This window comes from Phocoena sinus, chromosome 14 (genome assembly GCF_008692025.1).
Source record: "Phocoena sinus isolate mPhoSin1 chromosome 14, mPhoSin1.pri, whole genome shotgun sequence".
NCBI lineage: Eukaryota > Metazoa > Chordata > Mammalia > Artiodactyla > Phocoenidae > Phocoena > Phocoena sinus.
In genome coordinates, this window is record NC_045776.1 from 10,193,764 (window position 1) to 10,218,446 (window position 24,683).

The 24,683-nt window shown below is 32.7% G+C and overlaps 1 protein-coding gene across 3 annotated transcripts in view; it reads left to right on the forward strand.

Annotated features, from left to right (window-relative positions):
* CDH19 (cadherin 19) overlaps positions 1-24,683 on the forward strand; it is a 50,268-nt gene that overhangs the window by 14,551 nt on the left and 11,034 nt on the right. For all 3 annotated transcript variants that reach the window (XR_004345395.1, XM_032602782.1, XM_032602781.1), the window contains exons 5-8: positions 893-1,074; positions 1,813-2,066; positions 7,010-7,131; positions 9,883-10,004. Coding sequence is in view for 2 of the 3 variants with exons in the window: in XM_032602782.1 (XP_032458673.1) it covers positions 893-1,074; positions 1,813-2,066; positions 7,010-7,131; positions 9,883-10,004 (680 nt within the window). In the remaining variant the exon portion in view is untranslated. The remainder of the gene's footprint in view (positions 1-892; positions 1,075-1,812; positions 2,067-7,009; positions 7,132-9,882; positions 10,005-24,683) is intronic.

The following is a 24,683-nucleotide window of genomic DNA, read 5'->3' on the forward strand; positions in this document are numbered from 1 at the left end:
AGTTTGCATCAGCTAGCCTCAAACTCCCAATCCATCCCTCCCCTACCCCCATCCTCCTGACAACCACAAGTCTGTTCTCTATGTCTCTGAGTCTGTTTCTGTTTCATAGGTAAGTTCATTTGTGTCACATTTTAAATTCCACATATAAGTGATATCTTATGGTATTTGTCTTTCTCTTTCTGAGTTACTTCAGTTAGTATGATAATCTCTAGGTTCATCCATGTTGCTGCAAATGGCATTATTTCATTCTTTTTATGGTTGCATAATATTCCATATCTTTCTTTTCCACTTCCACTAATGGAATGGAATTAATGCAATCCAGGCTCAGATTCTCAAAGTCAAACTGTTACCCTTAGAACTCAACTATTTGTTTTTGGACTCTACCGTCTTTAATTCAAACTTATATTGGGTTGGCCAAAAAGTTCGTTCAGGCTTTTTTGTAACATCTTATGGAAAAACCCAAATGAACCTTTTGGCCAACTCAATATTTATTGGTTATTTTAGGTATCAGAGAATTCTTGAGTGAAATTGAAAAACTATTTTTATTAAATTTAATTTGGCATGGTGGAAGGATACAATAAAAATAAACCTAAGAATATTGAGAAGGTATACATATGAATAGAAATTTGGAAATTATATGTACTGGTGAAAGGACTTCCTAAGATGTATTTAAGAGAAAATAATAGATACTCAAAAAGATATGAGGGAAATGTTCAGATTGCAAAAAAATAAAGGGAGAGAGAGAGCAACAGAGAGAGGTATTTAGAACAAGTAATTGGTGAAAAGGGTGGGTATGGTTTTTCCGACAGCCCATAATTAAGGGAGGGTGCTATATTTAGGAGTTTTTTACATTAATTATCTGTGCAGAATATCCTGAATTTTGTTTTTAAAGGTTTATATCGCTTGACTGTCTCTGAATCTGCATCTGTTGGGATGTCGATTGGAAAAATCATGGCGTATGATAATGACATAGGAGAGAATGCAGAAATGGATTACAGCATAGAAGATGATTCAAAAACGTTCGATGTCATTACTAATAACGAGACCCAAGAAGGAATAATTATATTAAAAAAGGTAGATGCATTAAAATTATTTGTTTTGCATAATAATGCAAAATCAAATCAGAAATACATATATATTTTGTGTAACCAGTTAGTTTTTGCTTTGTTATGTAATTAAAATAAGACCCTGTGATTTAGTTTAGGGAGCAAAAGAAAAGATATATGTGCTTTTATAAAAAATTCTAAGATATTTCATTTTTTAGAATATTAACATATATGATTATTACCTACATTTTAGTATTAATTACAAATAATAATATACAAATAGCTAATTATCAGTTTTATGCAAGATACTTCTGAAAAAATAAAGAAAAAAGCTCATTTATATTTTATATCTATATATTTCAAATATAATTGATGAGAGAGTTAATTGTTACCGAGATCTTTTGAATTATATTGTAGTTTTTTAAAAAGATTTTAATACACAGGAGAAACTTTTTGAAATTATCTTAAATAACAGGAAATTAATTCTCAACTCCATATTTATACTCAGAAAAGTATACTTTTAATCCTAGATAAAAAATATAATTATTAACCCAAAACATTTTATAATAGACATAAATAACAAAATACACATAGGGATTTGCTACACAACTACTTACTGAAAATATCAGAGGGATCCAAGAACATAAATAGTAAAACCTAACTGGAAAGCAACTGAGACTTAATTTAACAACAAAACCTTTTTTTTCTTAAGTAATTCCTCAAATCACTGATACCAGTTTTCTGTGTACACTGCATTTCTTTGCAGAAAGTAGACTTTGAACACCAGAACCACTATCGTATTAGAGCAAAAGTTAAAAACCGCCGAGTTGATGAGCAGCTCAGGAAATACCATACTGAAGCTTCCACCACTGTCATCAAGATCCAGGTGGAAGATGTTGAGGAACCTCCTGTTTTCCTCCTCCCGTATTACATATTTGAAATCTTTGAAGGAAGCCCGTATGGATCATTTGTAGGCACCGTCTCTGCCACAGATCCAGATCAGAGGAAATCTCCTATCAGGTATGTCTGGAAGGCCAGCTTTGCATTAGTAAATGAGGGAACACAATTAGCTTGATAATAAAATTTTATATTAATGTAACAAGGATATATCTAGATCTGTATTTCTCTCTAAGGTACTTATAAAATTTGCAAGTTTAAACAAGTTGAAACAGGAAGCCTCACTATTGGTTAAGATGCAGTGAAATAAGAACTTGAAAACATGCAAGAAAGAGGCAATCACCAACTAAAATTAGATGCAGTCAACTCTCTATTAATTGGGGTAAGAAGGTGAGGGAAAAGAAACCCTTGATTATGCCAAATCAGAGCAGAAACAAAGCTGATCACAATGTAGTTCATCTAGACACTGTTTAATTAAAATGATATTCAAAAATAAACTAAGCTTTTATAGGGTACTGCTAAAGGAGTAAAAATGAAGTAAGTCCAATCAATTAGAAATAAATTTCTGTGTTGCAATCAAACAATATTTACCATCTATTAAATTAGTCTGTTATATTCAGGTAGTATATTTTCTTTCTGTTTTTTTTTTTTGTATTTGCATCATAGTTCTGGTTAAAAATAAAAGCAAAACCTTTTACATGTTTCCTTCCACCACCTTCCCTTGCTCATCCATTTTCCATACTTTACAGTCCAGGGACTTACACAAACTTCCATATATTTATTAAGGTGCTGGGTACTGCTTTGCTTTTTGGAAGGGCTACTGACACAAAGAAGAGCTTCTTTAAATTTCTGAGAGAGATGATGCTCCCACTTTTCCACTGTAATTCCTAATCATAAAATGCTGCCTTCTAATATGTAGATACAGTTCCTATTTATTAGCAGGAACTTTAATAATGAATATAAGTATATATGTGTGTGTATATACAAGTCAGTAAATTAATTGTTTAGATTTTAAAGAGTATATTAACCTATTTGTTTTTCTGACAATACTAAAGAATACATAATTTTAAAAAATGCTTTCATGATTAAAGCTTTCATTATATTATTCCTTATAATAATAAAATTGTAGAAACAATTTAAATATCTAATCTCAGTGGTGTAAATAAGGCAATGAATGATGAATGCTTTCTAATGATGCTTATGAACATAAAGACATGGCATGATTCTTTAAAAATAATACAAAATCAAAAAAAATAATAATAATACAAAATCATTAGAGTCGTATGTTTACTACAAGTAAAATATTATGTAAAATAAATGAGAAAAATAAGTGAGCACACCCAAATATTAACAGAGGTTGTGTTTTTTTGTTTTTTTTTAATTTAATTTAATTTATTTTTTATACAGCAGATTCTTATTAATCATCAATTTTATACACATCAGTGTATGCATGTCAATCCCAATCTCCCAATTCATCACACCACCACACCCACCTGCCCATGGCTTTCCCTCCTGGGTGTCCATATGTTTGTTGTCTACATCTGTGTCTCTATTTCTGCCCTGCAAACTGGTTCATCTGTACCATTTTTCTAGGTTCCACATACATGCGTTAATATACGATATTTGTTTTTCTCTTTCTGACTTACTTTACTCTGTATGACAGTCTCTAGGTCCATCCGTGTCTCTACAAATGACCCAGTTTCGTTTCTTTTTATGGCTGAATAATATTCCATTGTATATATGTACCACAACTCCTTTATCCATTCGTCTGTCGATGGACATTTAGGTTGCTTCCATGACCTGGCTATTGTAAATAGTGCTACAATGAAAATTGGGGTGCATGTGTCTTATTGAATTATGGTTTTCTCTGGGTATATGCCCAGTAGTGGTATTGCTGGGTCATACGGTAATTCTATTTTCAGTTTTTTAAGGAACCTCCTTACTGTTCTCCATACTGGCTGTATCAATTTACATTCCAACCAACAGTGCAAGAGGGTTCCCTTTTCTCCACACCCTCTCCAGCATTTGTTGTTTGTAGATTTTCTGATGATGCCCATTCTGACTGGTGTGAGGTGATACATCATTGGAGTTTTGATTTGCATTTCTCTAATAATTAGTGATGTTGAGGAGCTTTTCATGTGCTCCTTGGCCATCTGTATGTCTTCTTTGGAGAAATTTCTATTTAGGTCTTCTGCCCATTTATGGAATGGGTTGTTTGTTTTTTTAATATTGAGCTGCATGAGCTGTTTATATATTTGGGAGATTAATCCTTTGTCTGTTGATTCATTTGCAAATATTTTCTCCAATTCTGAGGGTTGTCTTTTTGTCTTATTTACGGTTTCCTTTGCTGTGCAAAAGCTTTGAAGTTCTTTAGGTCCCATTTGTTTATTTTTGTTTTTATTTCCATTACTCTAGGAGGTGGATCAAAAAAGATCTTGCTGTGATTTATGTCGAAGAGTGTTCTTCCTATGTTTTCCTCTAAGAGTTTTATAGTGTCTGATCTCACATTTAGGTCTCTAATCCATTTTGAGTTTATTTTTGTGTATGGTGTTAGGGAGTGTTCTAATTTCATTCTTTTACATGTAGCTGTCCAGTTTTCCCAGCACCACTTACTGAACAGACTGTCTTTTCTCCACTGTATATCCTTGCCTCCTTTATCATAGATTAGTTGACCATAGGTGCATGGGTTTACCTCTTGGCTTTCTATCGTGTTCTATTGATCTATGTTTCTGTTTTTATGCCAGTACCATATTGTCTTGATTAATGTAGATTTGTAGTATAGTCTGAAGTCAAGGAGTCTGATTCCTCCAGCTCCGTTTTCTTCCCTCAATACAGCTTTTGCTTTTCAGGGTCTTTTGTGTCTACATACAGATTTTAAGATTTTTTGTTCTAGTTCTGTAGAATATGCCATTGGTAATTTGATAGGGATAACATTGAATCTGTAGATTGCTTTGGGTAGTATAGTCATTTTCACAATATTGATTCTTCCAATCCAGGAACATGATATATCTCTCCATCCGTTGGTATCATCTTTAATTTCTTTCATCAGTGTCTTATAGTTTTCTGCATACAGGTCTTTTGTCTCCCTAGGTAGGTTTATTCCTAGGTATTTGATTCTTTTTGTTGCAATGGTAAATGAGAGTGTTTCCTTAATTTCTCTTTCAGATTTTTCATCATTAGTGTGTAGGAATGCAAGAGATTTCTGTGCATTAATTTTGTATCCTGCAACTTTACCTAATTCATTGATTAGCTCTAGTAGTTTTCTGGTGGCATCTTTAGGATTCTCTATGTATAGTATCATGGTGTCTTTCACCAGTGGAAGAGGCTGTCTTTAAACATCTTTCACCTGTGCATTAAAAAATTACTTTAAAATTCTTGAAAGACCTGGTGGAGTTGCACCTACTTGGGAATCTGTAGGCTTTGTATATGGGCCTGGCTATTATGTGCCTCAATTTTTCTTCTGGGAAGTGGGAATAGTAGAGGCGTACAAAGATTAAGAACCCACTATAAAGACATCCTTATATGTATGCAAGAATCATTTGTTTCTATCATTCTGTCAAGAGCTCTTAGCAGTGAGAAAACATTACATAGCCACATTCTATTCGCTCAGCATTTTTAGAGGAATGAAGAGTCTTTAAAAAAGGAACTGTGAAGCAAACCAAAGATTAAAACTTTATATATTAAGCTTTTTAGTTCAAGCTCTTTCTAATATGTGTTAAACACTTCTTTCCTTTCTTAAATTGTGTGTATTCACCTTTATTTAAAATGTTACTGATGACTCAGGGTCATAATTTTTAAAAACTTTTATAAGGAAATAATCTCAAACTTTTGGTTGGTTTTATCTGGAATGGTGTATTATAGAAACAGGATATTCTGTACCCTTACTACAAAATATTAAACTACTGTTTCGTTTTGTCAACAAATCTAAGTAGGAAATGTGACCACTTGTGGATATGTAAGCAAATTGCTTATAAAGGTTTAAAAATGAGTAGAGCTAAAACTGAATTCTTTTAAAGCTTAATTCTTTGTAGTTTCTGTTTTAATTTTCCCCTCAACACCAACCTACTAATTAGTGTGATATTTTTAGATTAAAATATTAAAGATTAAAGATTAAAATATTCTCATCTTTTGCCACATAATTATGGTAAATCTCATTGATGTCTTATCAAAATCTTTAGGGATATATATGCAATGAGAACGCATCACTGAACCCTAGTTATTACTCTTCTTTAACTTTAATTATTGATCATTTGCAAGAAGATAAGACATGCTGAGTACTTCAAAGTCTTCTTTCATTGTGGAATTTGAGATTATTTTCCGGGCTTTTGCATGAGAGAATTTTATTATCTGGCTTCTTTCCATGCATGATCTAATAATAGCACATTACACCTACTATCCTTACTTCCTCACTTTTAGGAGATATGTATATATAGAGATATGTTTATATGTTTATACACACACATATATATGTATATAAATACATGTAATAAATACATACTTTATTTTTATTAGATATTATCTAATTATTTCCTTAAATAAAGACAAACATTTCTCATATGTCAGCAATCAAGTAACTATAATATGATGCACAGATTTAGAAAGTAACTATGTGGCGTAACAAGGAGACTCAGCAGCCTAAACTGACAATTTGTTTTACATTGCTTCAAAGGAAAACAAAGGTTCACAAGCTTTAATTTTTACCCCTGTTTATTTGTACTTCTCTTCATTTTGCAAAAGACATTTGCCATTTCATTTTAACCAAGTCATTCACTTATGAAAATTCTCTTCTGGGAATAAGAATGAGTGACATGTGTCTAGATTTCACACGTGTCAATTGAAATCTAGAACTGTTTTAGGTTTTTGGTGTTTTGTTTTTTTTTTCCTGTCTCCATTGATTTGAATCTTAAATGTAGAATTTACCTTTCTGAAAATTGTTCAGCATTGCATTAGCTGTGTAGAGTGTGGACCTGATAATATTTTATTGCTTAAAAAGAGTATTATACACTCTTTAAAGAGTATTATATGGAGAAAATAATAAAATTAAGGAATTATTTGTGTGTGTGCAGGTATTCTATTACCAGAAGCAAAGTGTTCAGCATTGATGACAATGGTACAGTCTTCACAACTAACTCTCTTGATCGAGAGATTAGTGCTTGGTATAACCTAAGTGTTACAGCCACAGAAAAATGTAAGTACTCATTTGGGAACCATATATTGGTTCCCCATATTTTTTAAACCATTCAGTAATCTCTAAACATAGAGACAAAAGCTAAAGTGTTGCTGAAATTAGAATTAAATGGTATTTTATATGTCAATTCATACATGTTCATTTAATTTATTATTTTAAATTCAAAATGTCTGCACAGTCTTACTACAGCTTATTTATATACTTACCACTAAATATCTTCATTTTTATTATGGCAATAAATAATGTTTAATGCAAGAAATAAATCATGGAAAATTCAGAAAAACACAAGAAATAAACAAAAAATCCCTTGAAATTCTAAGAACTTTTAATTATATAATTATATGTTCTTACCATATTTTTCATGAATGCATTTTTAAATCAATTTTTTAAAATTGAATATAAATTTTGTAAGTTTTTTCAAACTGGGCATATAAAATATTGCCCAGTAAAATGTGTTCAAATTGAACTCATTGTGTCAGCAGTGCTGATAGTCACATCTTTAATAATCAGAGAAGCAGATGATTCCATTTTCAGGTTGCAAAACATAGATAAAATCATCCCAGTTTACCACTTAGATTGTGTCTTCAGAATTCTCAATCAGAATTAGATCAACCATATTCATTCAGGCTCAAAAGAATGGATAGAACACAATGGAAAGGATTATCAAAATCTTCCCTATTACTTAGTCAATGGTTTTAATATAGTACAGTAAAGGATTCAATTTGTGAGTTTTCAATGTTTTAGATTGCATCCTTTCAAAACTGATTTTGCATAGAATTTTATTAATCATGTTTACTTTCTTGGCTTGTTGTTTGAAAGTCTTTGAACATATATCTTACTACTCACCTTATTGAGCAGTAGGCTGATGAGATGGTGGAGTACAAAGCATCTCTTGCATACTTTTTGTCATACATTGAATAGCTCTTTGGAAACTGCAGAAGGACTGGGTCTGGGTTTTGAATTTTCTGTTTAACTAAACGATAAATGATGGGGAGCAAATGTTGCAGTGGAGTAAATGCCTGCTGCACGGAAGAAACGCCAAGGCTTTTGGTGTCAGAAAACACAAAGATGTTTGTCTAAAAGCACGAAAATTTTATTCATTGCATATTTCTGAGAACGAATTATTTATATCATTACTTACAAGACTGCTGAGAAAAGAATTCAAATCAGTTCAAAGGAGGACTGGACATCTTTGAAAAAGGTGTTTCTATGTAAAGTAGCCTTCAACTATTGAAAGAGCATGTTTTAATGAATTTATGTAAATAATTAGCCACTGTAATCTTATTTTATATATAAGGGGAATTTTTTGTAAGACTATATCATTAACTTCTGTTAAATTAGAAGTACTACAATTTAAGTTATTAAAAAGCAGAGTCTTTAAAGTGTGTTATTTGTATTGTTAGACACAAATATTGTGTCCTCTTCTCTAAGAAGAAGGAAAGACTTTTCCCTAATTTTCAACAGGTAGAGTTAAGCCTCTTTTTTTTTTTAAATTTGTATTTGCCCTTATGAATTACAATTGCAAATATAATGCTTTGTGATTATAAAAGAAAGAGCATGTAAGATTATAAATAAAAGCACTGAGACAAACAAAAGAAACTCCCTCTCCCCACTCTTCAATGTATGTACCTTCCCATGGCTTTTTAAAATAAAAAAGAAAGATTTAAAATAATGATATACAAATATACAATAACTTATGCTTCAAATTGTTTTTTAGCACTTCACAAAACATCATGTATATCACTTCTGGTTAGTAGATAAATAAAATAATAGTATTTAGTGTTTATTGCTTATTTATATAAGTGATCTTCTAAATGTTTCATATGTATTAATTCATTTAATCTTTATAAGAGCTCTATAAGCTTGTTACTTGTATCATTTCCATTTTACAGAAAACCAACTGAGACAAAGAGTGGTAAGCATTTTTCTCAAATTGAGAACCAAGATTAAAATACATTTTTAAAGTTCATGATATTACTACATGTGTTACATTGATGCATTCATTTTTAATAAGCATACACAATTTCATAATTTGGTGGCAATTTATTTCCCCAATCCCTTTTGGGTTACTTCCAGTTGTTTGGTTGGGATGCAAACAATTCTGGAAAAAATAAATTGGATTACATACTCTTATATATTGGTGCCTTGGACTGTAGCATATGTTTCCCAAACTAATGACTGGGTCAAAGATATGTGTAGTTTAACTTTTACTATCCATTGCCAGATTAGGTTCTAGAAGGGGCTAACATCCCACTATTTTTCATCTTTCCACCATCACTGGCTCTGTGTTTCATATTTAACACAAGGACTAAATCATCATTCTCCTCATTTCTGGTGAGCAAGCGCCTTTGTGAAAGTTATGATAGAGCAACACATCTCAACTGCAGGCATTTTTGCCTCCTAGTACATTTGACCATGTCTGAAGACAATTTAGATCATCACAACTAGAGTGGAGGGTGCTCATGAACCTGACTATCTCCTTTACTTTTACTGCTTTTCCTCGACAGCTCCTACAGTCCATGGCAGATACAAGGCACTGGATTAACACTGGTTGAGCTGAATGTGTTGAGAACATTTTTTCTAGGCTGTATTGTTGATAAATAGATGAATTATACACCTATCCTGTCCTCAGCTTTTATTCAAGTAAAGTAAAAATGTACCACATAGCCTCTAATGCAGTTTTCATGACCATTTTCCCCCTAAAGACAGCATTAGCATTCTTTATTTTCATTCTGTTTATTCAATTTGCAGACAGTATACAACAGAGTTCTGCAGTCCCTGTGTATGTGCAAGTTCTCGATATCAATGATCATGCTCCTGAGTTCCCCGAATACTATGAGACTTATGTTTGTGAAAATGCAGTCTCTGGCCAGGTAAGAATCCATAATAAATTGCCGACGTCGAAACATTGCCTTGTATTATATAGAATAACTTTTGCTATGTATTCCTCCCACTTTGAAATGATAAAAATAAGCGTTATTTAGCTATATTAATTTCATGCTTTAATGCTGTAAATTCTGTATAATTTGTTTCTTTCTTTTAAAAAAATATATAAACGTCACCTTTTCTACTTCCAAATTCCTCAAATGTTTGAAAAATCTGCTAACAGTCAGGATTCAAGAGTAAATCCTTTGTACTTTGTCAGTTCAATAAAGAAAAATTATTTTTTGTGATTCCATAGAATAAATAATTTTAATTAACTTTTATTTTTCCATTCATCATGAAGATAAAGATAAAATGATATATAAAATATATCAGACATCAACACAAGTGAAACTCAATTTCAAATGAATTACTAAGTATGTAAAGACTTATGAAAGCATACTCATTTTGAAATAAATTATCATTACTTCACAATTTTTTTCCACACATTTTCTCATGTGAAGCTTACCTTTTTCATTTTTAAAATGTAGAGTTTAAATTAGATTCTTCTTTGAGTGTCTCAGTTCCAGTACACAATAACTTTACATTTTTTTAGGTATCCTATTAAATGTCATAAAACATTTAAAAAACTTATAAACTAGTTTTCAAAATACCAAATAAGTATATATACTATAAAAATCAATTATTCTAAGTAGGCTTGAATTTATCAATAAAGCTAGCCAGAGACAATTTGGATTTTACATGAGTCTTAAAATGTCTTGTGAAATTTATTCAGCTAAGTTTATGCTAGAATACATTTTATTCTGGAAAGAATTTTCAAATCTTGCCTATAAGTATTTCCTAAATATTTTTAAAAATAATAAAAAATGATTATAAATATACAAATGAATTTAAACTTAAAATATCTATTTTAAATGGATTTGTACCCAGGGTTTTAGATAAAGTGAAAGGTTAACATAAAACTTTCAGAGACTCTCCACAATGCAGCACACTGTCCTCTAGATCCAAAAGCAAACTGATTTAGAAACCTGTGAACATACAACATAGGATAGAAAGATTCAAAAACAGAATGCAAGTGAACTGGGACCCATGGCTTCTATAGACACTGGGCTTAGACATCTCTTTAAACTTGGTGTTACAAATAGATCTATGCTTAAAAATTTGATATATCTAAGTTTCTCAAGCATTTCAAACATACCTGGTTACCTGGACACATCAACAAATAGGCAACGTTTTAAAAAATCACGTAAATAATTCACGTAAATCTAATAAATGATACTTTAAATGTAGTAAGTCAGTTTCCTTAAAAGTCACATAATTTGGGGAATAATCCATTTATCTTACAATTTTCTAACCTATACATATTTACATATGTCAGGTAAATTATATTTTTACAATTATTATAAGTAGTACTATATTTTATAGTTATATATGTCAAATTTAAAGTATAAAACTAGTGTGGTTTGTTGTTTTACATACTTTACGTACATATGAATGTATTCAGAGTACCCCATTGATGGGACAATGTAGACTCAAACTTAAAAAAAAATAGGCTTAATTTACTTCATACGCTATACATTTCTTTCTGTAAATGTCCTTGGTGGTAAGTCCACTTACCCAACAAAATTGCATGTTCAGTGGTCTTGACCAGGCTGAGTTGGGCAGAAGATTTGGGAATGCAACATGATTTACACAGTAAAAGACTTAGACCAGAGCTCTAGCTCATGGTGATAAATGCTTCTAGAATAATGCTACCTATGTCCAATGACTACACTGGACCTTTTATCCTAATTCCTCAATTGTCATTTATAATAACAACCATAATTTAAAATGTTTATAATAACCTTTTGCAACTTTTGCATCCTGTGGCAAGATGGAGATATACATTCCTAGTAGGAGCTAGCTCCCTTCACAATTGCGTTAGAATCCATTCATATCTTTACTGACTCAGTGGACCTTTCATTCTTTTCACGGACCCTGACTCTTAGGCAAGAACTCAGAAGTCAGTACATTTATAATATAGCAGAATAATCAACTTTTTTGAGAAATGAGTGTTTGTTTTTTCTACTCACTGCTCACTGACAGTGAAAGCATGATCATAAGAGTTTTTGGACATTAGGTACAGAGGAAATAATAGCAGAAGGCAGAGCAGATGAAATTTCCTACAGCACAGTTTTCTGACTTCAGTGTTAAAAAAAACTTCTGTGGTTTTTCCAAAACTAGGACATAAAAGTGCAAAACTCCCTGGCCTCATATTTATCACTGTCTTTGATTTGGTCACAATTTTATCTACCTTGATTTAAAAAAAAAAATCTTGTTCGTACTCTGAACTGCTTGTTTTTTAAAACATAGATAACACTTTCAAATTTGTAGTTTTGTTCATATCAACTTTCCTTTCTGAAATGTCTTTATCTAATTCTGTTTAAATTTTAGCTATATTGCAAACTGAACTCAAATTTACCATAAGTAATCTAACCAATTTTAAACAAATAATGTTGACAATGTCCCACACGTGATTCTAGCAAACACTATAGCATTAACCCATTTAATTCTCTAGAAATATGTGAGGAAAATATATTACATGCCTCATTTTCCAGGTGAAGAAACTGAGGCCCAGAGAAGTTACTTCCTAAGAAAAAACAGAGACATATTTTATCCCAAGTGCTGGCATCAGAATCCATGCATTTCACTGTCATGTTTTTGCTCCCTATCTATACCTAGTTTGAATAGATCTTATACATTTGTCAAACGAGTTGTCTCTAGTTTTGCATGTTTTCTAGATTATAAGATATCTGTGATAAATGAACGAGTTTATTTTGATATTCTTGATAATAATAATTAGCTGAATAAATGAACAGAGCATGAAGACTATGTTTCTCGAAACAATGATAGGGTATTTTTCTCTACAATTCTCTGTAGATATACATTTGAATTTATTAGCCTATATGTGATATTTAAAACCTTTAGTGTGATAAGACCCCTTAAGGAGAGAGAGTCGACAGAGAAAAGACTAAGTCTAAAGACTGAGACCCAGATACTCGGTAGTAAGTACTGGGAGTTGTAAGGAGCAAACCAGGAGAGTGTGGGAGCCTAGAAACCAAATAAAGAAAGTGTTCCAAGGAGGAGGGAGTTATTACCTTTTTTATTTACTGCTTACAGGTCAGGTAAAAGCAGAAAAGAAGAGGTCCATTCGAATTCAACAATTTGGGACTTACTAGAATATTTGTAGGTAAGAAAGTATATGATGTCACCCAGGAAGAAAATATAAAGTGAGAATATGAAAGAACATAGGGCAGAGCCTTTGGGAACAGCAATATTTAAGGATTTGCTAAAGGAAGAGAAGCCTGCAAAAGATACAAAGTAGGTGTGACCAGTGAGGTAAAAAGGGAACAAAAAGATTTTTGATGTGGACATGCATAGAGGTGATAGTTTTTGAAGGAAGAAGTATCAATAGCCTCCATTCCCACTATTTCAGGGGAGAAAACAGCTCTCACAGTTCACCATTCGGTCATTTACTTAAAAAAATATATTTTATAAACAATTCACAGCTATATAAAGAGACAGTGCCAAACAACTTTATTAAAATGTGGCAGACCAAAATTGCACCGGACGCTTGTTAAGGATGCCAAGGAAGATGTTATCCAAGATTATTACAAAAGGTCGAGACTATTGCAATAGGGGAGAGAGAACTTAAATCTATTGAAACCAAAAGCAGGAGAGTTTTTAAACACTGGTGTGAGCTAGTGAAAACGTCCTGGAGGGCACATCAGCGGAGAGGTTGGTCAATGTGATTAGACCATCTACGTTTGCTGATTGACTCTAGCAGAAGTTAGGCTCCCAATCTCCCATAGAGACCGGGAGATAGGAGCCCTGTCTTTCTTGATGATTACATTTCAGAGGAATGGTTTCCAGGTCCTTGAGAAAGATCATCCGGCATTATAAAATGGGAAAAGGCTGGGAGAAGATTTATCTCTATTCCAAAGGGGCAGAGAAAGATTTTGTGATTAGAAGTTTTCTAGTGTAATTGTTCTAAGAAAATGTACATCAGGAGTCTCTAGTCAGGAAGAAATTTGTCTGAAACTGAGTCAAGCTGAGGGGAATGTTATGGCCCTCTTGATCAAATGTTAATAAAATGCAAACATGGCAAATACATATTTGTCAATATATAATACTTTGAGAAGTTTTAAAAAATCTTTTACAGCTCATATTTTTGCTGGAGAATGGCTATCTTCTTTGTTCCATGATTGCAGAGCATTTAATCTTTAGATTTATAAAAAGCAAATAGCATAATCAATCTACTTAAAAAGAAATATTCTATTGCATCCTTTTCCTTCCAGTTACATTTGGATACATTCTGTCTTCACCAATTTTCAGGATAAATCAAATAGATTTTGCTGCAAAAATTTTATAATAGATGAAAAAACACTGTCACATTTAATTCTAGCAAAACAGAACAGCCCAGATTCTCATTTAAAAATATTCTGTAAGGAAGTCCTTCCTATTGAATGACTAAAAGGATGATTACTATATTTTCTCTTTATCCTTAGAATCATATTGTTCACTCATTGATTCTTGATTTTGAAAATATTCATGTATTCTATCTTCATCTGAGGACTCACAGTCTAAAGCTTTGCTTACATGATCAGTTTCACCACCTTCTTGAGTCTGTAGTGCTGGCTTCTGCTTTTGGTGTTCATCTTCTAATTCACCTAAGAACTGTGAAATATCTTCCTCTGGCAATTTTAGTTTCTTTGTCATTATGGATGTAAAATTTTAAATTTGAATTTTCTACTGTTTTTAATGAAGAACAATATCAGACTAAAAAGTTAGTGTATCATTGCTTTTATATCTTTTTTGAAAGATGATGCAATACTTTGAGCAATACATTTACCAAGAAGAGAATGATGCAATGGGAAAATTTATTTTATTGTTGCATCAACCTTCTAGACCATTCATCATACAAGTTTTATATAAGTTTTTAAAAGCACATTGGGAAAACTTTATAAGTAATGATGAAATTTGTAGGATGATGAAATAGGCATAAAAAGAATCATATCACAAAGTTCTTATAATGTATCCTAGATCTATAAAAGTATCCAGTGTGACCATTCAGTAATTGAAGATAGGGTTAATTTATTTATTTAAAGATAAATTGATATTTCTTTATTATTTGGACACTTCTAAGAAGTAAAAACAATGAAATACCAATGTTTAGAAATAAGTATAACTGCTCAAAAAGTAACACAAATACTAATTTTTGGTGCAATGAACTCTAAAACTATACTGAGAGTTAAACTCTGCTGTGGAAGAAAAACGTCCATTGGATGCAGTGGCATAGAATTCTCTTGTGACTTGCTAAGAGTTTAAATGTAAACCAACATTGAAAATCTATGAAATTCTATAGTTTTACAGATGTGTATATTATGCTTCAAAAATTTAGGTAACTTTTTCAGCATCATATAGATTATAAGTGGTTAAGCAGGAATTATCATTTATATCTGTCTCCAAGAATGATGCTCATTTTATCTATGCCCTTCTAATCATAAAGACTAGCTATCCTTAGATTACTTGCTCAATCCAAAGAGAAATAGGAAAAAGGTTTTTCTCTTTCTGTACTCATAAGTAATTACATTTACAATTTTAAGGACAAAAATTAAAATAAGGTCAGTACAGCTGATCCTCACCTCCTTCCCGGAATGTGTACTGCTCAAATTCAGAATAAGTCACATTGATCAGCCCTATATTACAATCAGTTTCCTTTAAGGAGGAAGGCCAGAAATCATCAAATAGTTCTTAGAGGGCTCATAGATGTCACTATCAAACCAAGGAGTTTTTCCCAGGTCTATATGTACCTGAAAGAATGGTACATAGCATGGCTACCTGTAATGGTTTTCCACTCAAATTCAAATTCAAATTCAATGTGAATTCAAAATTCCCACTGGCACTGCTACATACACTATGATTTATGAATTGAAATCAATTCAATGGACGGACGATTTGAGTTCTGCCAATATGTGCAACGTTACCATACATACTTTCTTCCTAGCACATGGCAATGACCTTATTTTAATAACATGGAAAAAGAAAAAATAATATGGGCGTTAGGGCTATCATGGCTCCTGGATTGTCACGGTTTCCCCCATGTTTTCTTAGATGTTACATGTGGAATCAGACTAACTTACACTCATATTTCTGGTCTGAAATTTACTGGGTAAGCTTCCTTCAAGTACAACTAAAACAAAGCACCAAATATTAATACATACCTCCCAGGGTGCCAATACAAACTTTCAAAAGTGCTGTTAATTTCTTACTCATTCCTAAAAGTTTGATAGTAATGTGTGAATGTTAAAACTTAATGGATTAAGCTCTCAGAAAATATTTGCTTTAAAAGATAATAAAGCATATCTTGTGTAACTGAATGGTTTTTATGTAGAAACCATAATTATTTTAAGTTTTATATCTATATAAATAAGTTTCATAAAAATATTACAAAGGGTAGTAAAAGTTACTTGTTTATCATAATCTTGACAACGAAACCAAATGGTGCTGATAAGTGAAATATTGTAAAGAGCATTCTGTTTAAAATTTTTCAGAGGGAATTTTTTTTATTAAAAATAAAGAATAAATAATCAATAAAATAAGGAAGTGGCTACACCATCAAAACATAAAATGAGAACTATACATGTCACATAGTGTAAATTCTGGCTTAAGCCAAGAGAAGATGAAAAACAGCATATACTTCCCCAGATGGCAAACAGGAAATTTGGGTGGTGAAAGCAGAGAGGAAAGAATCTCACCTTTTGATTGCAGATGAGAAAGGGAATATAATGAGAAAGAGGAACCTTTTGTAATACACCTCTCAGCCTGAGGTTCCCCAAAGTTAATTGCTAAGAATAAAATATAGAGAATATGTAATTTAGAAAATATTGGAGTAAGAAACATAAAACTTCTTAATAGTAAAATCTGAGGGGAGACTTTGTGCCAAGGACAATAGACTTGGTGTGAATTTGTTTATACTAAGGATCCCAAAGTGAAGTTCACTCTTTTTTCTCCCACACACTCTCCTTCCCCACACCACACACAGAAAGAGAAGTCCTCTTTGATGTTCAAAAAACCCAGAACCATGCTAGTTTAAAAAATAAATACCTGTGGGCTTCCCTGGTGGCGCAGTGGTTGAGAGTCTGCCTGCCGATGCAGGGGACGCGGGTTCGTGCCCCGGTCCCGGAAGATCCCACATGCCGCGGAGCGGCTGGGCCCGTGAGCCATGGCCGCTGAGCCTGCGCGTCCGGAGCCTGTGCTCCGCAACGGGAGAGGCCACAGCAGTGAGAGGCCCGCGTACCGCAAAAAAATAAATAAATAATAATAATAATAATAAATACATGTGCGTTTGCATGGGTACACATACATACACTCAAGTAAAAACAAAAGAAAAGAATGTAAGCAATCTACATCACAGATTTATAAATGGGCAATGTTAAGAAAAATATGTCTTCAGAATTTGTATCCGTTTCTGTGTACTTTAGACACGACCTATTAGTCTTTGATTGCTTTCATCGTTTTTGGTACAGCAATATGTTCTAGGCTCTGCCACCTGCCAATTTATTGCTTCCTAGCTGCACATTCATCCATCACTACCTGCTTAAAAAGAACTGGCACTGTGAAACTATGATAATGGATTGGCCCATTAGAGCATCTTTTATTGTGAGTGCAAGGTTGAGTCTTGTCAATAAAAGGCACTGAATGCACATTGCAGGAGGAAAAGGGCTCCTCTTCCTGGTTCTATGTGTGTAGCATTTTTGCTTTTCCCTTTCTCATGCTGAACGGTTGACCAGCTAGCTGGATGTGTGGAAATATATGTATTGCTTTGCCTAACCACAAGCACAGTTCCCAAAGTCCCAAATGTACATTCGCTTGGCGACCGTAGGACTCCAGCCCAGGCCAGGGGAGGTCTTACAGCCCTGCCAGTGTCGTCACTGTGTGCTCCAGGCCTTGCACCTGCAGTGGTCTCCCAATTCCCTCTGCATTTCCAACCACCAGCCCACTTGTACCCTGGAGGACTATCCGTGTTTGCCTGGAGAATGTGGACTGGTTCTAGCCCAGTAAATTCCTTTGCCCTGCGTGCAAGATGCCGCAACCACACCTCCTCCAAGAACATCTGAAGTTTGTCTCCCTTCCACATTTGTCTGTCCTTAGATGATTTCATTGAACCCCAGAGTGCCCTTTGGAGTTCTCATTACATCTTTATAGTTACTCCCCTATTATAGCTTAATAATTCTTTATATTAAACTTCCTTCATTTTAATTACTGTCTCTCTCAATTGGAACCAGACTGATACATAGGATCATTTTATATTTACTGTTCAAGATCTCAAATCAGTTATTTTTCCAAGATTCTGTGATATTTTTAGTGGAGAATTATAGAAAATGTAGATGCAATATCAGTAAATAAAATTGGGATCTCTGTCCATGTAAACCAAGGAAAACCCTGCTCTCTCTTTCTCTTACCCTACTATCTTAGCTCTCTTCTTCTCTCTCTCATATTTTTAATAATATTGAAGACCACTGTAAGGAAAACTCCATCTCATTTTGTTATTTCTCTGCAAGTTTCTTTATTTTCTTCAGTTATGTTCAATTAATATATTTTAGAGAAAGGTATGATAATTTTCAGAGGTCCTCTTTAATTAGAACATTTATAAATATTTAGAGGTAAATAATTTTTTCTCAAATTGCAAAAGATAATCCCACTTATATTTCAACACTAGTTAGGATAGTTCTGCCATAAATGTGTGTACAATATATACGTACACAGCTATGGCAAATAACATGGGCTTTTTGACCAAAATACTTCATCTAAATGTCTAATAGAGACTTGAATCCTAGGACTAGTACAAGACTCTCTATTCTTAAATGTAATAGAATTAATATGAAAAATATTATAAGGTGATGATACCCAAAAGATAAAAAATCAATTTTACATATCACACACTCTTAGAAACTTAAAAGACAAAGGATGAAGAAGCAAATTCTATTTAAAAAATAAAATGATTGAAAACAGTGTCAAATTTAGTAAATGTTTTCCATTATAAGTAAATATATTCACAAATCCTATACATTTTTGGTATATCAATAAATTTTAATTAAAAATAAAGGCAAAAGATAGAGGGAAAATAATTATTTGCAAAAACTGAAAAAAAAAGTGCTTCTGTTATTAACATATAAGAGGGCATGCTGATTGATAAGAAATCATCTTATTAAAAGCTGGTTCCTTGATACTGATGTAATAACTGTCTTTTGGAAATACTATGAATAAATTTGTCAATAAATAAATATACAGGTACTTTGTATCCATTATAGATGACATGTTGATGATTTGTCAATGTGAATGTTTTCCCTAGAATATAGTGGTCCTATTGAAGTTTATCCAAATCATTTTCTATAATACGTATTACTATAAATTAATCTATTTTTCATTTTTATCAAAACCACATTTTATTGTATAGTCTTTTATAATAGAATCTACTGCTAATATTCATAGGAAGTAAACATTTTTAATGAATTGATTTATAGAAAACATGTTTGTAAATTACTTATGACTATAGAAATACCAAGTGAGTATATAAAAATGAGTATAAAATATAATTTAAGCATATAGATAATTTTACTTAATTTAGGAAAAACAAACAAAATAAAAGATGTTTTGGAATACCAATTACCTAATAAATCACCTTAAAACCAATAAAAGAAAAGCAGTCTTTCTAATTAGCTCCTAGATTATTAGAACAACCAGACTAATGAGTCTTGAAGTAGCACAATTTGAAACAATTAGATTCCAGAACAATCAATGTCATCCTATAAAAGCAACATTTTCCCTTACCTTTATTTTGACATCAAGATTATCAAATTTTTAAAACTTGGGTTCAAAAACAATTAGGGAAAAATGCTTTGAATTGTGAAACTTGTTTTCTAAAGCTTATAATGTGACTATGTGTATAAGAATTCATGAGATTTTCCATGAGGTTTGCTGGTTCGCTTTTTATAGTGCAGATCTATGAATAAGTAGGAAGGGCAAAAGTCTCGCATTTTAAAATTATTAAAAATTTTCTAAGCAAATATATCTATATCTTAAAACTATGTTCTATTATGTATACAATATTTTCTTGATTATTTCAAATCAGAATTTGATTGTTTTACAAACATTGGTAATTTGTTAATGATGAATTTATTATGAGATACTGAAGATTGCTTAACTGTGCTAGAACGTCAGAAAACTAAACAACAAGCCATTTTCTTTCTAGCTAATTATCATTCTTGGCATCAAAGTGACCACAGAGTCAAAAAAAAAAGTATTTATTAACTCAGGCTTCTCTAGTTTTTTTTTCTTTTTTTTGAGTGGCATTGTCTACTACACTTTTTTTTTTTTTTCGGTACGCGGGCCTCTCACCGCTGCGGCCTCTCCGGGCTCCGGACGCGCAGGCCCAGAGGCCCACGGGCCCAGCCGCTCCGCGGCATGTGAGGTCCTCCCGGACCGGGGCACGAACCCACGTTCCCCGCACCGGCCGGCGGACTCCCAACCACTGCGCCACCAGGGAAGCCCTCTACTACACTTTTAATTTAGTCTTAAGCAATACATGTACACAGCTTTCCAATGATAACTGTGTGTATTTGTGTAAGCTTGATGGATTTGCTTCTCTTAGCATTTGAGAAAAAATGAAAAGGATAGCAAAATAATTTTTCTTCCCTTTATTCTCTACCTGTTGTCCTTTGTTTTTTATTTGTTGTGTCTTCTTTTGTTTCATGTTTTTGAGAGACAGAGTGGTCCTTTAGAGAGGATTGCAATGAACGTTTGTTTTCTAGTGTTAATTTGGGGCATGGTATGGACTGATTGGTATTTTTTATTGTCTAAAAATCAGTTATGTAATTCAAATATGTTTCCCCTCCTGTGGGAATGAAACATCAATAACGACAGTTAAGCAGCAATAATAGAAAGATTGCCTGGCGTAATAGCAAGAGAACTTGACTAAACTCATCCACACTAACTGAATTCAGTGATAATCTAACCATGCTGAATACCATTCTCCTCATAAGAAAAAGAATGATACAACTTTTGCTCTACAAAAGGGTTAGTAAAGATAAAATACTTTAAAAATACTATTAAATGAGAAAATTGGTAAATTTGAAATTTATTCAAAGTAATTTTGTAAATACTAACAGCAGCAAACATTTAAGAGTAGTGTCATACATTACAAGTTCTTAACATGGGGCCCATACCCTTCTAAAGAGATTCTGATGAGCTATGAGTCAATCTGTGTACGCTGGATAGTGCATAGAAACAACACTGTCACTGTGTATGCAGATGAGGGTGGAAGCAGGTTAATGTCTCTCATTCAATGCTTAAAGGAAACCATTACTTATAAAATAAAAATTGAAAGTTACAAAAACCAATATAAACATATTATTGATGTTGGGTTTTTTTTTTTTTATTGGAGTTTTTTTGGTCAGATTCTTGATTTATTTTGATTGGTTTGAAACATTAAGCTTTTTTTAAATCTCTGGAGCAATAATTCAATAAATTGCATTTATCATTTTTCTTCCTTTAATATTTGTTTACCAAATTATTTTATTTCAAAACTATTGTTTGAAAGACAATGAAATGATACCTTTGAGAATGCAAATCAAGAAAAAGAAAGAATAATTAGATAAACAGGAGTAAAAATTAAATCCCTGTTTTATAATATGATATTTGTGTGTTCTAATAATTTGAAAATCTGGATGATATGAGCAGTATTGGGGAGAAGATACACAAATACATTTAAATTCTCAAGTCTTTTCAACAAATTTTGCTGTTGCAAATGGGTATTCACAGGGAGGAAATGGAAAACTCTACCTTAACCTCACACCTTATACAAAGATTATTTCAAAATGTATCATATATTTAAATGTCAACCTAAAGCAACAAAACTTTTAGAAGCAGAGGAGAAGAAATTCTCTTCTATGGCTAGGCAAAGAGTTCTTAAGTATGTCACCAAAAGCCCAATCCATAAGAGAAAACATATTCAGTATTTTTAGGAGAATAACAAAACAATATTTTAAAACCTATTAATATTTTCCTTAGCTATATTGATATAATATACACATAATGTAAAAATATGTGTAAACTTTTCATTTGATGCTAAGAAGTCCTTTGACAAAACTTAAATTTTGGATTACAAATAAAATGAGTCAAAATGCACACATAATATAAATAGTAAGAATGAAATAATGTACTCAAATCAACAGTCAAAATCTCACTTGATACTGAAACACACATGGTAGTATAATTTAAAACAGTAATGAGAAAGGAATTCCTGCTTTCCACGCTATCAATGCATAGTGTTCTGAAGCTTAGGTCCACACAATAATATATAAAATACGTACAAAACAGAGTTACTGGAAAGAAGAAAATTTATTTGAGAAGATAAGATTATCTAGTAAAATACTGACAAATAAATATGACAGAATTTTAAATTTTCTTAAAGGCACATTTAAAAATATTTTTAAAAGAGGAGAGGTTGCTATCCAACAGGCATAAGGTTTCCATTAAGCTGGGTGAATAAGCTCTAGAAATCTGCATGCGACATTGTCTCTATAGTTAACGATACTTAAAAATGTGTTAAGAGGGTCGATCTCATGTCAAGTGCTCTTATCACAAAGTTTTTAGTATGTCAAAGAGAAACTGATGAAATTAATTTTAATGTTTATTTGACACAATATATACAGAATATTGTGATTTTCACATGTAATGAATTAAAAATCAAAAGGGATATATTTTATATGTTTTCTCATACTATGAAAATCACTCCCATACCACTTCCCACAGGCTCAAACAGCTGGACAAGATGACAAGTTAAAAGGTCTCCTATATCTATCTGCTTTGGGTAGATAATAACATTCATTATAGAAAATCAAAATAGCAGAATAGCTGCAGTGTATTCTGGAGGAAATCAGACATTTCCTTAATGGCCTATGTGGGTAAACAGAAGTTTTATTTCTCTTCTTAGTGTGTAAATGGGCAGAATGGGGAGGAGAGGAAGGAGAAAATTTTTCATTGGTTTGCAAAATGTGAGTATAATAAATGAGCTGACATTAGGGCAATTTGTCTTTTCTGTTTGGTGTAAATAGTTATTTTTCAAATTAATGATTCCCATTATCTTGACTTATACCAAATCTCTTTTCCAGAAGTAAAGTGTAATAGCAGTGATTTTTAGATTCTTTCATACCAATACACTGTCTAATATAAAGACATTGACATTGTCTCCATGTAAAAGTATTCTTTTGACTAAATTTCTGTGATCCCACAGTGTGATCCCTGGTTTCTCTTCATTTTCCTTTCTCTCTTGTGTCCTATACTTTTCATTTTTTTCAGACTCACTCTTCCTGCTATCCTCCACAAATATGTCTTAAATACAGTTCGTATTCAAGTGACTTCTAGATCTTTATGCCAGTTCTTTCTCTTGTATTTTAAGCTATAGGTCCAACTAATTAGATAAAATACTTACTCGGGTGTCCTATGGTCACACCAGATTTGTTCCCAAGCCCGCCTTTTTTTTACAGTGTCCCCAGCAAAATGACTACAGTTCACCAAGTCGTGCAAGAAAGACAAATGGATATTACCGTTAATTCCTTCTAGGCTTTTATTCTTTATATCCAATCAATCATTAAGTTCAGTTGATTCCATCTCCTAAATTTTTCTGTAATCTGTCATCGTACCCTATCCCCACTCTTACTAAGCTCTCAAGGGCCAGCAACACTTGCGCAGTGAACCTTAGTTCTGCTGAGGGACGTTCCTGTAAAATCAAATGTTGAATTACCCGATCTCACAGCCGACATGCAGAGATATACTACGGTTGTTCATTAGTTATCGTTAGGTAAGCCTGTAGGCACGTAAACCGCTTCTATGACAGTAAGTTTTAAGTTTTGCGGCAATGGTCAGAAGAATATATTGTGTACCTTCTTAGAAATGATAAAAAGACCTTACTTTGGTGACATCGACCTACCCTTAGAGAAAATTGGGGACCTGGGAAACTGTATCTCCATCTGGAAGCATGTTGTACCATCTTCAGTTTATGCAAACACTTCAGTAATTTATATGTACTTTCTCATTTAAAATAACACATCCTGTCACTGATTGTTGCTGTCTTTTTGTATAGCACATCCAGGAGTTTTGTTTACCAACCGGTTGCTCCCAAGCTTGCTAACTAGGTCTTCTATCTTCATACCCACACTAAGGATGCCCATAGAATGAGCCTTTTAAAATGCAAAACTTCCCCCAATAATTTGGGATTCTAAATAAAAATACTTTTGTCTTTCCCAGTTTAAAACTTGTGAGTGGCCATTTGTGTGAAGTCCAAACTCTGGAAAATGCCCTCCTTAAATAAATGTTTGTGTGGCCACCAGTCAACTCTGAAGTAAAATCTAATTTCAGTTTAGATGCCAGGTCCTCTGACCCCAAAAGTTTAAGTATTATGTACTTTAGGTGTTTTATTATACGCTTTTATTCTGTACTTTAGGTATTAGGTCCTTACTCAACACTCTAAGTTTGCAGTCCTGCTTCTACCTCTATTCCACTAGAATGTAAACAGTGGTGAGAGAGACACTCTTGACCCCAGCCACCATGGGACACCCAGACCTGAG